At 40.5% G+C, this 15,457-nt stretch overlaps 5 protein-coding genes across 6 annotated transcripts in view; 2 read left to right on the plus strand and 3 right to left on the minus strand.

Annotated features, from left to right (window-relative positions):
- The window catches only part of LOC148388384 (guanine nucleotide-binding protein subunit beta-4), a 17,243-nt gene extending 13,759 nt beyond the window's left edge, over positions 1 to 3,484 (minus strand). For both annotated transcript variants that reach the window (XM_088395073.1, XM_088395071.1), the window contains exon 1: positions 3,334 to 3,484. The gene's annotated coding sequence lies outside the window, so the exon portion shown is untranslated. The remainder of the gene's footprint in view (positions 1 to 3,333) is intronic.
- Positions 3,485 to 4,176: 692 nt separating this feature from the next.
- aldh7a1 (aldehyde dehydrogenase 7 family, member A1) lies at positions 4,177 to 6,755 on the minus strand. The gene is made up of 2 exons (XM_088395068.1): positions 6,603 to 6,755; positions 4,177 to 6,167 (listed from the first exon to the last, which is right to left on the minus strand). Exon 2 carries the CDS (start codon positions 6,160 to 6,162, stop codon positions 4,540 to 4,542), a length of 1,623 nt encoding a protein of 540 aa, XP_088251194.1. The 5' UTR covers positions 6,163 to 6,167; positions 6,603 to 6,755; the 3' UTR covers positions 4,177 to 4,539.
- actl6a (actin like 6A) lies at positions 6,711 to 11,395 on the plus strand. The gene is made up of 14 exons (XM_088395069.1): positions 6,711 to 6,883; positions 7,647 to 7,723; positions 8,031 to 8,205; positions 8,958 to 9,058; positions 9,140 to 9,237; positions 9,484 to 9,578; positions 9,749 to 9,855; positions 10,032 to 10,121; positions 10,198 to 10,259; positions 10,407 to 10,521; positions 10,628 to 10,708; positions 10,830 to 10,925; positions 11,011 to 11,097; positions 11,165 to 11,395. Exons 1-14 carry the CDS (start codon positions 6,859 to 6,861, stop codon positions 11,243 to 11,245), a joined length of 1,290 nt encoding a protein of 429 aa, XP_088251195.1. The 5' UTR covers positions 6,711 to 6,858; the 3' UTR covers positions 11,246 to 11,395.
- Positions 11,396 to 11,711: 316 nt separating this feature from the next.
- mrpl47 (mitochondrial ribosomal protein L47) lies at positions 11,712 to 13,228 on the minus strand. Its single transcript, XM_088395074.1, has 7 exons — positions 13,069 to 13,228; positions 12,727 to 12,875; positions 12,586 to 12,646; positions 12,411 to 12,507; positions 12,201 to 12,331; positions 12,015 to 12,110; positions 11,712 to 11,938 (listed from the first exon to the last, which is right to left on the minus strand). The coding sequence occupies exons 1-7, from the start codon at positions 13,200 to 13,202 to the stop codon at positions 11,827 to 11,829; spliced, it is 780 nt and encodes a 259-aa protein (XP_088251200.1). The 5' UTR covers positions 13,203 to 13,228; the 3' UTR covers positions 11,712 to 11,826.
- Positions 13,229 to 13,425: 197 nt separating this feature from the next.
- ndufb5 (NADH:ubiquinone oxidoreductase subunit B5) lies at positions 13,426 to 15,393 on the plus strand. Its single transcript, XM_088395075.1, has 6 exons — positions 13,426 to 13,588; positions 13,970 to 14,055; positions 14,332 to 14,398; positions 14,477 to 14,538; positions 14,921 to 15,027; positions 15,182 to 15,393. The coding sequence occupies exons 1-6, from the start codon at positions 13,471 to 13,473 to the stop codon at positions 15,300 to 15,302; spliced, it is 561 nt and encodes a 186-aa protein (XP_088251201.1). The 5' UTR covers positions 13,426 to 13,470; the 3' UTR covers positions 15,303 to 15,393.
- The last annotated feature ends 64 nt before the right edge of the window (positions 15,394 to 15,457 follow it).

Genomic DNA, 15,457 nt, shown 5'->3' on the forward strand with positions numbered 1-15,457 from the left:
TACTTGGATTGGCCTATGCTCTGAGACATCTATGCCAAATTTCACAATGGCACATCACGGCTGAACTGTATCTGGTTCATTGAAAAGGATCCCTTTCCATTAGGATGAATTTTTAATGGGGCCAATGAAAGGGAGCAGTGCAGTAGGCTTTTCCATATCTCTGCGCGAGCTATAATCAATCGGAGGAAGATGAAAGTTGCCCAGCGTTTGGTTTCCTTTCGAAGTGGCATGGGGTCAGATTAAGTCTAATTAAATTCACACTCAGCAGTAGTTTAGGTATGTCAAACTGATTTGTCTTCAAACACATAATGATTCAAAATAGTGAGATACCATGTTTGTTTGTTATATATATATATTTTAATTCTACAGACATTATAAATGATTAATTATGGTTACATAACAAAATGCAATAAAAATGTGTTATCCCCAAATATTGATGATCACTAATTCTGAGCCTGTGGGCATGCACAATGATGAAACCAAGCAAAGCAGAATCCTTTTAAGACTATTGTACCATCATTTCTTCCCAATCAATCAGGCCTGAAGTTGCACAACATAAGAATGATGTATATGATGCAATCACAGTTTGCCAGTAAAACAATTATTGTGGTGCAACAGCCTTGCATATTTTTCACTCAAAAATAATCCAAGGAAAAAAGTAAAGCACAAGTTAACTCTTCTGCTGTTATTTATTTATCACTGGTGAAAGGCGTATGGATTTATCAACCAGATGAGATTCAGAGTCAGTCCTAAAGCACATTTTTGCCCAATCAGGTCCCCTGGTCCATTGCTTGGCAACCAAAAGGGGAGGGGGCAGATTGTAACTATAAAAATAGAACATCAATAGCTCTACGCTGAGAAAAAAAGGAAAGACACACATGTCGGTTAGGGTATAAATAGAATCTGGGAGCCTGGACAGGTTATGTTGTACAGTAGCTCATTGGTATTGTCACCTGCAGCACATAATATATGACAGAATTTTGCATCAATGCAAAATGAAGCAGAGTAACGGTGTAGGATTTGAATATGTGGTAGTTTTAGGATTCCGGACGAAATAATATGATTTGACTTTACAACCCCTCCTATTTATTAAGCAAAAACTGAGAAAGGCTTTGGGTGAATGTGTATGATGTACACAGGTATGCTTCTTCTTATTGTATTGATGGTGGTTTGAATGAAGGCAAATTATTTTGCCATTTCACACAATGAATTTGAATGCATCCCACCAATCAATGATGTGGACCGTCAGTGTACATGTTCTGTTATGTATTTAAAAATACTCTGTGACTAAAACATAAAAAATATAATTATTAAAGAATACACAAGCTATTCAGCTGAAAAGATTGGACAAAATTTTGACTGAGTACTAAAATAATTTTTTGAAATTTTTATTTGAGATGTTGTCCCACGTGCGGTGCCAGACCCAAATGACCGTCATTTAATAATTTCACAGTATCAAAAGCAATTAAAAGGTGTAGCAACAGCAGGACCTTAAAAGGCTTTATCAGGGCTGTCTTATCCACCAGACATCGCCCGGGGAGGCTGGCCGTTGCCACGGCAACCCTCACAAATGGCTACTGACGTCAAGAAGGTAGGAGAAATATCAGGGAGAGCCAGAGCTTCTATGCATAATGGATTATTGAGGGGGGGGGGGGGTGAAGAACTTGTCTTGAAGAGTGTGGAGTGACTTAAAATACGCACGTGCTTGATTCACTGCTTCTTTCTGAGGTAAATTAAGGTTGACAGTTTAAAGCATTAACTTGTTGGCTGGCAAACATGAAATGAACCAGCCATCTTCATTCAAACACTGTGGAGCACGTTATAATTCCGAGAATAAGGAATTCTTCGAGCCGCCAGTAAGTACATAATTGTAAACACTGCAAATTATGTGCAACATGAATTTGTGGAACGGTAACTACAGTTAAGATGCTTTAGAAATAGTTTTCTTTTTTTTTAATTTAACCATTATTCTAAACTTGAAAATCCAGGCATTAATATTATTGCTCTTGTTTTGCTATACAATGCTCAAGAATACATTGCACCAAAAGTTTTAATTTTTTGACAACACATTATACTTCCATGGCTCCAGCACCACTTAACATGGTAGACTTGGACAAGATATGCTTGCTTATGCAGAAGCATGTTATGTGTTGCATAAAATAAATAAATAAATAAATAAATAAATAAATAAATAAATAAATAAATAAATAAAAATACAAACTAAACTACAATAAATAAACAGTTTTGCGTTTGAGTAATTGCATACATAAACATGCATGAGTATGGATGAGTGCTGAAGAGAGAACTGAAGCGCAGTACAGGACATGGACCAACATTAAGACAGCATTGACATCATTGTCTTTTGCATTCATTGCCATTTACTTCCTTGTTATTGTCAGAACTCAAACTACTGATTGCGTAAACACCCGCTTGTCCGAACGCGGTCAGACGAAAAAAAAAAATCCACAATTTATTCTACCGAGCGAGTTCACAATGCCCATTCATTCAGGTTTCGATTCGACTGTATGTTGTCTCCCTTTGACAGCTTCTTGTCTAATCTCAGTTCTATTGTTGGCACACGGGAGACTGTCCGAGTAAAGGTTTAGTCAAGTGCCCTCATCATTTCTGTGATAATGTCGCTCGTGATGTGTTGGAATTACAAGATTGGTGAGCTGGATGCCAATTGTGGTGTCAGGGTCGTCGTTTGCAGAAGGCCCAACAGAAGAAAGAAAATGTATAAATGTTTAATGTCTATCCAACAATAAATATATTTAGGTTATCCAAATAATAGTATGCATATCATACACTTGGAAAGGGATAAATGCAAAATGAAAGAAAAACTGGAGGGATTCTCCTCTCTTTGCTAAATCATTCATGTCAAAGCCCCGAAGAATCGTCAAGTGAATGTTTTGTGGGGAATTTCCAACACTTCTGCTATCACAGTTGCAACAAACGACATTAAACATGAATCAACATGCTCTTATGTTTCCACAGAAGTGAATCACAATTAGGAAGGAAGTATTGAGCAACGCAGATGTAATCATGTCACCCTCTTCAAATAGCTCTTGCTATGGCTCCACCACAATATGGCTGTTATCATTCATTCATGATTTTGATCTCATTGTTTGACTTGACCTTTGAATCTAGCACAAGTTCAAAACATTACAAGTATGATCAGTAAGGACAGATATTCATCCATCTTGGTAGATTTGTACCATATAGTACTTTTCTGACTCGCAATAATTATATGTATCTTGTACATGAAGCTATAAATGGAAAACCCCCCAGCACAGAATTAACAAGAAATAAAACAATAATGATGAGGCTTCCTACCTACTGCATGAAGAACCGCACAGGAAGAGGGTGTTTTCTGTGTAGCTCCTTAATGGGGTGGACTCGAAAGCGTGCTGTGGTTTTGGTTCTTCCTTTTGCCGACCTGTGGAGGCTTCAGGGAGGAGCAGTAAATGGAGAGCGAGTGAGAGAGGCAGAGCTGGAGTATGAGGCTGCTGAGTGAGAGAGTGAGTGAGCATATGGGAGGCACCACAGATGGGAGATGGAGTAATATTTTTGTTAAAGGTACAGTGTTTTGTTATTGCAATTTGTCATGCTGCTGTATCATGCAGCAATTCCCTAATCCCCAATTTAATTTGATAGTTCAAATGTCATTATTACTACTGCCTTAAATTATCAGAGTTTTGAGGGAATCTTGAATGATGCACTTCTGGACATTAAACAATTCATACCAATGCAGGCTTTTTTTTCCTGTTAGAACTTGCAAGATTTCGCAGTACAGCAATGTTGGGGCGGTGGTAGTTAAAAAAAATTCTTTCAAATTTTACGAATCTGAAATAAAACATTTGTGTTGACAATGCAGTGATGAGAAATTGCAACTGTATGTAAATATATTTTTAACATACTTTTTTCCTCCTGTTAGTATTCTTGTCATTTTAGTTGATTATTCCATATTATAGCAAATCATGATTATGTTCATGTGTGCTAACTACTCCATTTTTTTGCATATTGTGTAAGAGTGTACAATGAAATGTTTAAATAGTTTGATGTCAACTGGCTATTGTTTACCCAAGGTTACTGAACTAAACAAATTAGACCTGCATGGAATTGTTTGAAAATGATCATACCAACATTTCAGGAGTGACGAGTCAATAACTGCGATGATGCCCATGTACTGTACACTTTTATTTTCTATGCAATAGAAACTAATAACATAACCCATTCCATTGTTTCTGCCAGAAAAGGTTGATTTTTTTTTGTATTTTAATAGAATTAAGTATCTGATACAGTCAACTCGATTTCCAAGTGCTTATACAAAACTGTTAAATCAACTTCATTAATTAAACACCTTCGTCAGGGTTGGAAAGTGTTAAACTTTGAACTTCTGATACATATCTAACCCCTTCTGTGCAATCTACGAACATATTTTTCCCATAAGTGTTTATAAAGTTGACCTTTTCTAATTCAGACGCGATATCAAGGGATGATGACGTGATAGTCATTGCTGCCCCGGTTCCTGGATAGGTGTCACTCAAACTTGATTCCTTGTGCAAGAGGAAGATCCTTGCTGTAGTTGATGGTGCAGGTTGAGCGCCTCATGTACTGCTTCCAGGAGTCGCTTCCGGACTCTCTGCCTCCTCCTGTGTGTTTCTCTCCACCGAAGGCGCCTCCGATTTCAGCACCGCTCGTTGGAATGTTGACATTCACGATGCCACAGTCGGACCCTTTCGGGCCGAGCCAGCGGAAAATCCGCCCGAGATCTTTGGTAAAGATGCTGCTGGACAGGCCCTGCTTCACCTCGTTGTTCCACGCAAATGCTTCCTCCTCGGTTTTGAACTTGAGCACGTAGAGAATGGGGACAAACGTTTCGGTGTGGACGATCGAAGCGTCATGAGCTAGTCCGGTGACGATGGTGGGCTCCACATAGTTTCCAGGACGGTCCATCACTTTCCCTCCGCAGACGACTGTGCCGCCTTGCTGCTTGGCCTTCTCGATTGCTGACAGATACTGCTCCACCGCTTGTTTGGTGTGCAGAGGCCCATAGAGGGTGGCGGGATCCCACGGATCTCCAATGCGAACTTGCTTGTAGGCTTTGGTGATCCTCTCAATCACGGTGTCATGGACGCTCTCATGCAGCATTAACCTTCTCGTGGTTGTGCAGCGTTGGCCAGCGGTTCCAACAGAAGCGAATACCGCAGAGGGGACCACCAGATTAAGATCTGCATCCTCAAACACAATGATGGCGTTGTTCCCGCCGAGCTCCAGTAGCTTACGGCCGAACCGTTCTTGGACCATCGTGCCCACCATCTTACCAACGTGCGTGCTACCAGTGAAAGACAACAGATCCACACGCTCGTCTTTGGCCATGGCTGTGCCAATATCAGCCCCTCCGCAGGTCATGGAGCAGATGGCACCTGGGAGGTTGTTCTGCTCCAGCACCTCAGCTACGATCTTTGTTACAGCCACGCTTGTAAGAGGTGTGGATGGCGCTCCTTTCCACAGGCAAACATTGCCACACGTAAGAGCAAGGGCGTTGTTCCAGCCATAAACGGCCACAGGAAAGTTGAAGGCAGTGATGATACCAACGAGACCAACTGGGTTCCACTGTTCGATCAGGGCATGGCCTGGTCTTTCTGATGGCAGGACGGGCCCACCAATCATTCTTGACAGACCAACAGCGTAATCACACACATCAACATATTCCTGAACTTCTCCCACTCCTTCAACATAGATTTTTCCCATTTCTAGAGATACTAAGCTCCCGAGAACCTTGATTTTCTTTCTCAGCCCATCTCCAATCTGCCTGACGATCTCCCCCCTTTTTGGAGCAGGAATATCAGCCCACAACTTCCAGGCTTCCTTTGACTTCTGGACAGTTTCTTCATACTCCCCCATCGTAGCTTGGGTTACTCTGGCAATTGGCTGATTGTTGGCAGGGCAGTAGGAGGTGATAACTTCGCCACTGCCTCCCCAGCTGCCATTGTAAACACCGGGGTTGTCCTCAGAGAGACCCAGCTCCTTCAGCCAAGCGTATTTGGGTTGGCTAATAAGAAGACCTGACATGGCTGCTGATTGGTGAACAAATGGCAATTTATTCTTCAAGAAGAGCCTGCTGTATCGGGCAATGGTCAAGTTGAGGCAGTGCTGCATGAGTGCTGCAAAGAGTAACAATTAAAATGCATGATTAAACAGGTCGTTTGCAAACAACCACAACTTCTTCACAAATTGCACACTTAAATGAAATTGTGATAGTTTTTTCAATTATTTTCCTTGGAGGTAGCGCAAACATCATGAAATCGATCATTATCTAAGTTTAGATTAATAAAATTTTCGTAATTTTAACAGCTTTCACAACTTTTAAAGTCCGAAAAGTGCGTGCTCGTCACGTGACCTTTTTCTAATTCTGTTTTCTACAAGTGTCATGGTCGCCAGGTCCGTGCCACGCTATCGAATCGACCGTGGCTCAAGGTCTTGCCTTTAAAGTTCAGTGACAAACATAGACGTTTAACTATGCAATAGCGACTCGTTTAAATTTCCCCTCCAATTTCGTACATTTTTTTAAACGAGCACCTTGCAGCTTTTTCACTTACTTTGCTGTGTAGTACGCAGGGCCACGTCCGCTGTCGAGCATGGAGCTGTGTCGTCGCGTGATTTATTCGTCACCACCCCCGTGGTTGAGCTGCTCTCTCATTGGACGATAACTATGACGCAAAAGTGGCGCCCGCTTCGTTACGGATCAATGCTAACTACTGCGGCTCTTTTGTTGTGATTAGCCGTGTAGCGGATGTGATTCTGTAATAATAGCGCACATTATCACATAAACGCTCTGCTGTGAAAAATTACAAGATGAGCGGTGGAGTGTACGGGGGTGGTGAGTGGTATTAAACGTCCTTAAAAGGGATTGCGTTCCCATATTGTCCCTCTGTAGTTTTGTGCATAGCTGGCTAACTGCGCTAGCCAGGCTACGTGTTAGCCGTATGGTTGGTTATTTATTACATCGTATCATATGCATGAATTTTGAAGATTTGCGTTTACACTTAGTTATTTACGCCAATATGTTTATTTTTGTAGCAGTTCCACACCGTTAAGATCACCTTGAATTGTACCGTTTTAGCGCAATGAAATGAATGAAAGTGGGCTGGACGAAACGTAGAAACGTATCTAAAACAGTAGTTGCTAATGTAATGAGATTACGTGTTAAATAACATAAATGGTTTTTGGGCATTTACAATTATTTTTTTAATCACTAGATTTTGCTTTAGAAAAAAATGCTGTTGCAATCAGCATGATCACAAATTTCATTCATTATAATCTAATGTATATAGTCATGTATGTTTGTATTTTGTAGGTCGAATTATATTTGGTAATTTGAGAAGATGGTTTAATGTAAAATTGTAACTGTCTTTTTATTGTTGTAAACTTGACAACAATTGTTGAAATGAACATGCAGATTTTCAATGTCACATTGACTTTGACAAAGCATTAATACTAACTGAGTATACTCCTTATGGAAAGCTACCTTTGCTAGACTGTCAGTGGTGTGTGTGCGTACATATGTAAATATTTTAACTCAGTAGGTTAACGAAAAATATTAATTCTGAAAGGAAACTACAGTATTGCTATCTTTTCCACAGATGAGGTTGGAGCTTTGGTCTTCGACATTGGCTCATACACGGTCAGAGCTGGCTATGCAGGAGAAGATTGTCCAAAGGTAAGAGGACCTCTCAAATAACTTGATTCAACGTGCCCCCACCCCACCCTTTGATTCTTCATCATTTCTCTGCGGTATGTTGATGATGTCAAGAAATTAAGTTAGTTGTGGACGACTTGCTTGTTTCTGATTTTTATGAATGGTCAACCTCCAATCTGTTACGGACATGTCAGTGCTAATATAAAAGAGTTACATGAGAAAAAAGCTGATTATGGTCTGGCAGTGAGAAATGAGACAGTATTGCATACAGTCAACTGAAATCTTGAAACCTAAAAGAGTTTATGATTTTTTTCCTTCTCTTTCCAAGGCTGACTTCCCCACTGTGATCGGTGTGACCCTTGACCGTGAGGATGGCACCACTCCCATGGAGACGGATGGCGACAAAGGCAAGCAGAGTGGCACCACTTATTACATCGACACCAACCAGCTGAGGGTCCCGAGGGAGAGCATGGAGGTCATGTCTCCACTCAAGAATGGCATGAGTGAGTATTTGTGTCACCTTTTTCCCTGCCAAAAGTACAATGGAACGCCCAAGGCCAAATGATGGCAAAATATTGAGTACCTAAAAAGTCACACTAAAGTTCGAGTAGAGTGTCTCAAGTCTAAGAGTGGTTAATTTTTTTTATTTATTTTTTTACACGCATGCCGCTTTTACGAATGTTAAAAATAATATGTGGGTGAGGCACATCTGTTAATGTGAGTGACCTTCACAGTACAGCTCTCTTGTTATCACGGTAAATAAAATTTGTAGCGGCTTTATCACCTGTTCCTTAAATCAGGTGCGTGATATGACAGAACTCCAGCTAAGCTGCAGCAGTCAAGAATTATAGAGCCCACAAATAAAAAGTATGCCGACCCAGCTGATGATGCTCATCAGGATGAGGATGAAAGTATTTCAAGGCCATTGTGACACCAATCTTAATTGCAGAAAAGCGGCAGTGTGGGACCGTAGCCTCCCTTAGAGGGCTGGCCTGGAACATTGGTGCACGCAGCTCAAATTATGATCTAAAAAAAACTCACCGCTGCTCTATTTTTCACGACGGAACTGACCTAGTGGCAGCGATGAAACAATCCTGTTTTTTGTTCATATTTGTCCTTGAATTTTGTCATTATTATTTTGTTATAGCTAGGTTTGAACAGAGTCAAAGGAAAAAATGTGGCAAGCTTTTGTGAGCCACATAAAAGGACGAGGAGTCCCTGACACTTTTTGTTTTATTTTGTGCCACCAACATAGTTGAAGACTGGGACAGTTTCCAAGCCATTTTGGATCACACCTACAGGATGCACTTCAAGTCAGAACCAAGCCTGCATCCCGTACTTATGTCTGAAGCATCAGTAAGTTAGTCTCTCTGCAAAGAATCAATGACAATGTTTTTTTCTCTTGTCAAATGATGTTTTTTTTTTCCCTGTCTATAGTGGAACACACGAGCAAAACGAGAGAAACTGACCGAATTGATGTTTGAACACTACAACATTCCCGCCTTCTTTCTTTGCAAATCAGCCGTACTGTCCGCGTATCTTTTCTGCACTTCCTTTTAAATAATACTGCTTTATATAATGTACTCAGCATTGTGTGAAGGTTGCATGTTCTGCTAGTTCTTGTATGAGAATTCTCTGGGTGCTCCGGCTTCCTCCATATTCCAAAAACATGCACGCTAGGTTCATTGAAAACTCTAAAATTTAAATGTTTCTGTGAGCCTTTTGATTGGCTGACAACCAGGCCATGATGTACCCTGCTACAATTCCTTCACTCTGAGAAGCTTTGCCAACGGTCGGTCGACGGGCTTGGTCCTGGACAGTGGAGCCACACACACCACAGCCATACCAGTGCATGATGGCTATGTCCTCCAGCAAGGTAACTCATAATCATTCCTTTTATTTTTTTTCACAGATTAATTTCATTTGATTCAAGTTTGACCTGTAAACAGGAAAAATGTGAGAACAAATCACAACACCAATTGTATTATTTTTTTCAAGTTCCCCTGTGCTGCATAGTGTTCATGCAACTTTCATTTTCTGTGACAGGCATTGTCAAGTCACCCCTGGCTGGAGACTTCATGAGCATGCAGTGTCGAGAACTCTTCCAAGAGTTAAATGTTGAAATAATTCCACCTTACATGATTTCATCAAAGGTGAACCTCCCATTTCTCATTTTTGGGTTTGACGCTCTTGACGTACGTAATGTTAATGATCAGATACGCAGTGGTTCACTTTTTTAAACTCTTATGTACATTTCAATCACTTTGAAATAAGGAATCAAATGTGCATGCACAATCTTAAGTAGAAATTTACATCACTATCATGACAGGATGCAGTGCGAGAGGGGTCGCCGGCCAGCTGGAAGAAAAAGGAGAAACTACCTCAAGTCACCCGCTCATGGCACAACTATATGTGCAATGTCAGTACTAGCCGCAAACCAAGACACAATTCTATGCAACAATTTGTACAGCATGTATCCTTTTTTGTGATTACAGTGTGTCATCCAAGATTTCCAGGCATCCGTGCTGCAGGTGTCTGATTCACCATACGACGAACAGTAAGAAAGTCTAATCTTTCACCATCGTGTTTATTTTTCCACATAGACAATAATATTTTATATTTAAGGGAATTAAATATGTTGTTACTAATAATGATTTCGTCATAATGTAGAGCGACAATCATGCGTACCATCTTCTTCCTTCAGGGTTGCTGCCCAGATGCCGACAGTGCACTATGAGCTTCCCAATGGCTACAACTGTGACTTTGGAGCGGAAAGGTTGAAAATACCCGAGGGCCTTTTTGATCCCTCTAACGCCAAGGTAGGCTTGACCTCTTTTTGCAGTATATGGAGCATGTTAATCAGTGAACGCCACACTGCTGTAAAGGTTTTGGGTGGACTAACAATGTCTCATGATCCACTACCAGGGCTTGTCGGGAAACACGATGTTAGGAGTTGGCCACGTGGTGACAACCAGCGTGGGAATGTGCGACATTGACATTCGGCCGGTGAATATCAACAGTTGCTAAGGCAGTGACTGTGATCATGCTTATTGGTGCTCTAAAACCTTAAGATGACATTTGTGGTTAAAAATCACTCGTTGAGGCTGGTCTTTGTTTTCCGCGCCAGGGTCTGTATGGCAGCGTAGTGGTGACGGGAGGAAACACGCTCATTCAGGGCTTCACTGACCGACTCAACAGAGAGCTGTCCCAGAAAACGCCACCGGTATGAGCTCAGCTGCCTCTTCTATTGTCTTTTGGAGAAAGAGTTTTAGTTCAAAACAATAAACGGACATGTTTTTTACTTACAGAGCATGCGACTGAAGCTTATAGCCAACAACACAACAGTCGAGCGCAGGTTCAGCGCTTGGATCGGAGGCTCCATCCTTGCATCACTTGTAAGCTCGCGCAAAATGCTACTGACATTTCTGAGTAGCCTCGCCAAATAATTTCCTTGTCTTCCAGGGAACCTTCCAGCAAATGTGGATCTCCAAACAAGAGTATGAGGAGGGAGGAAAGCAGTGCGTGGACAGAAAGTGCCCTTGATTGATGAAAAAAAACAAATCTCATTTTGTATTATTTTTTTTTTTAAGCAGTTTGTCCACATACCGTGTTTGTGAATGTGTTGTAGCAGCATACACATTCACAATTAAGTCTATCACTTTGTTGAAGTGAAATTAAATTTCTTTGCCATAATATTCAGTGTGCTGCCTTATCTTCAGGTGTGAAGTGGTTCACGAAATCCTGACGGCAACTAAATTTGCATTTTTTTTTTATTTTTATAATAGCAATACCTATGAGGTACCCATGAAAGTTCCGTCTGAATAACTCGGGAGTGTTTTGTTAGAAAGTATGTGGTGCATAAACTGTACAAAGAGAACTAACTCATCATTGACAAAGGCTTCGTTTCCTAAGTTGGAGTTTCAACTCATTAAAATTATTTAATTGTTTACTATTGTTCAGTGGCTGCAACTTATTGAGATCTTAGAAACACATAAAAAGAAGTCACAAATGCACAATAATAGTTTATAGTACATGATCATAGTTGTGATGTTTTGACAAGTTTCCATATCTACAAGGAAGTGATTGACAGCGACTTGTATAGGACAAGAATGAAGTGAACGTTTTCATGAAGCCGGAACTTTCATCTGGGGGAACCTTTCTTGAAGTTGGGCCAGCTTTTTCTTCTCCATACTTCCTTTCCTGTACTTCGCCCTTAAGTAATTTTCAATGCGTAATCTACAAAACAACAGGGGACATTTAATGTACAACACGCAGTTTTCCAACAAGACGCTGCCTGTGTATCGTATCCTACCTGATGTGCGGTTCAACAAACTTGGGCGTGTAAAACTTCTTTCTCTTGTATCTTCTATTCATATACCAAGGAATGGCATACTCTTTGAATCGATACCTAGATCAAGGGGGGGGAAAGGTTAAGCTGAGCGAAGGAACATCAATACTTTGTTGGAAAGTTTGAATGTGTTAATGTACAAGTGCTCACCAATAAGTATATCCAAACACGTTCCTCCTCCAGGCCCCTGGTCTACCCTTCTCTTGGCCGGTTTGGAGCAAACGCAGTGAAGTCTCTCTCTCGGTCACCACAGTCTCTAACCTGATCATTGACCGCTCAATCTGGGTAAAACAAGAAAATATATTATCAAAAAGATCATGCCTGTGATTTTTGAAGAGGTCATTCTAGCATGGTGACAACCTTCCGTAGTCTCTCCGGACTCGGCATAGGAACCCTTTGCCTTTTTGCTTCCTGTTCCAGTGTGAGCAGCATGTTCTTTTCTTTCAACAGCACATACCTAAAAAAAAGATAAACGCTTTATACCCTGTCCTTCCCAAAAACACATTTTCATCAAATTTAATCTATGCAATATTACCAGAGTTTGTGCAAGTCCTCATTGCTCTTGGTTCTCAGTTGCTTGGCAGTCCATGGCGCACCTGTGACATGATGAGCCCCAAAAAATAAACAGTAGTGAGGAATAAAAATGGTTTACCATCTGAAAGTGTTTCTGTTTTACCTGATTTCACCTTGCTTTCTCCCCAGTTCTCAGGAAGGTCAAAGAACTCATCCAGTCCCCTTCTGTGGATACTTGTGTGCAAGGCGCGAGACTGAACCAAAGAGGTGCTGTGTCTGTACCAGCACTGGGCAACAAGGGGTAACTTTTGCCTGATGGAAGCAAATCATGTTTAGTTTACCTTCTCGTGCAACCCATAAATGAAACACATGGCTGTTTGATATTTAAGTTTCATCACACTCATTTCAACCTGCCATGTGTCTTGAGGTCAGAAGAAAAATCTTGGGTTAGCCCTAAGCTAATGATGAACCAGCACGAATTCGTATACATAAAACAGATAATTACCTGCAAAGGTAAGGATTGGGATTCATCAAATTAGCAGAACATTGTTGAATATTTATCTGCGAGGACAATCGACAAACATTCTGCAGCTGTTTGCAAAGACTCAAAATACGACCTGAGGAAGAGGACGTCGCCATCTTTGCGACACATACGTCATCCTCACTTTACCCAGCATGCATTTCTGTATGATTTTATTTTAATATATATATCTATTGGTAAATGAGGGTAAGTATTGTTAAAGACAGTCATTCTACTATTAGGAACAACGTTGAAGTACTGTAAAATTAAAAGAAATTTTAAGACCAGCCAAAAGTATTTGCCCCTACTAATTATGGCGATTCTCGCTTCATGTCGATCAACAGCCAATCACAGCTCGTTTTGTTGGGTCGCCATCCATCAGTAGCCATGGTGGGAATGAGTCTACTCAGGTCTGCTGCTGCTATCGCAGCCAGACTGAGTCCACTGAAATCTGGAAATGTGGCGACGAATTTACTTGCTCGAACAATACCGCGGACAGATAAGGGTAGGTGACACTACGACTGAGTCTACCGTAGGAATTTTGTAAGAGAAAATTGAAGTCCCTTCATGTGACCTTGCTAAAGGTTTTGTTAGCATGCTAATGATAGCTCGCTTATACAGTTTGCATTGCAGGCAATATGAACACTTAATCAACTTCATATTTATTATTTACGTAAATGCACCTGAAACCTTTCTGTGGTCTTAAATGATGACGACATGTCCAAGTTTTCCAAAACTGCAAAACTGCACCAATTACATTACAAAAAATACCTCATAAAAAAAACCCTAAACAAATCAAATTTTCAAACATTGTTGGAGCTCACCCCCGCATCCACTCATCAGTTTTCTAATGTTTGTACATTACTTAAACTATTGTGTTTTTTAGTGGCTGTCCGTTGGGGAGGTCATGGCAAGAGCATGTTCGTCATCAAACCAACTCAGTTCTATGACAAGAGATTTCTACGTCTGTTGGTGAGTCTAGAGGAGGCATTTAATAATAAATAAAAAAAAAGAAAATTAAAACACTTCACAGGTTCATTAATAATAGGTCCCTGGCATTCTTGCACCAAAATACACACAGAGTAAATAATTTCAGTACACATAATACATTTGCAAACGTTTTGTTGCCACGATGACCAAGACAAAGCTAGAACATGCAACGAAGTGTTTAATGTTGATTAAATGGGAACCTTCAAATTCACATTTATACCGAAGACAACAACGATCTCTTTCTGCTTTTCCACCCAGCAATTCTACATCCTGCTGACTGGTATTCCAGTGGCTATCATTGTCACATCTGTGAATCTCTTCATTGGTGAGTGAGTGATTCAAGACCTTGAATTCAGCTCAACTCCTATTCTGAATTTAAATTATGCCTCCTCTTGTTGTGAAGGTGAAGCGGAGCTGGTGGAAACCCCTGAGGGTTATGAACCTGAGTACTGGGAGTACTACAAGGTATGTAGCTGCTTTCCCGACATAATCAATCATATTGATCAACATTTTTTTACTAAATGTTTGAATCAGAGATCCAAATTAATCAGAATGAAAATCAGTTATTAATATTACTACCACAAGATGGCACCAAAGCCCACTAAGTAGAAAAGCAAATAATCTCTAAATCCTTTGTTTAAGGTTAGTGTAAGATGAGTATGAAATGATGATAACATATTCTTGGATGAATATATGTATATATTAATGTTTAGATGCCAATTATATGTAGATTTTTGCTATTTGTGACAGCTCTGTGACTGTTAATCATTAAATTATTACAAGAGAAAGCTGCAATAATCCATTCAATCAAAATGCCATGTATGCATCATTCCTCGTGCTTTTGCAGCACCCCATCACTAGGTGGATTTCTCGGAATTTATATGACTCTCCGGTGAAGGACTATGAAAAAATGATGGCTGCAATCCAAATAGAAAAAGAGAAGGCAGACATGAGGTAAGTGGAGGCACGAGTTTGTCTTTTATTGTTTCTCAATGTTTTGCTCTTTTGAAAGTAGCTATTTGTTTTGTTTTGTTTTTTTTATCTCAAGAATTTTCACTGTATTGTCAATGACTGTTCATTGAGTGAATATTCTGTCTGTGGTCAATAGGTTGGCACAGCTTGAGGTGCGCAAACACATGAGAGCGAGAGGTGATGGCCCCTGGTTCCAGATGGAGACCCTCAATAAGGATCTCATCGACTCCAGTCCCAAGGCAACACCCGATAACTGAACCAGACTGTTGTCAGTACACTGTGCTGATCTGGTCCACTATTTGTACATTTTTCCCCCCACTTCACGCTTAAATAAAATATCTATGTGTACCTTTTGTGTGCACGTGTGTTAAAATGGTTTCATTATAGCTTCATTGATTTATGAGGACTAAAA

Source organism: Syngnathus floridae, chromosome 13 (genome assembly GCF_059516105.1).
Source record: "Syngnathus floridae isolate MCC-2025c chromosome 13, RoL_Sflo_1.0, whole genome shotgun sequence".
NCBI classification, from domain to species: domain Eukaryota; kingdom Metazoa; phylum Chordata; class Actinopteri; order Syngnathiformes; family Syngnathidae; genus Syngnathus; species Syngnathus floridae.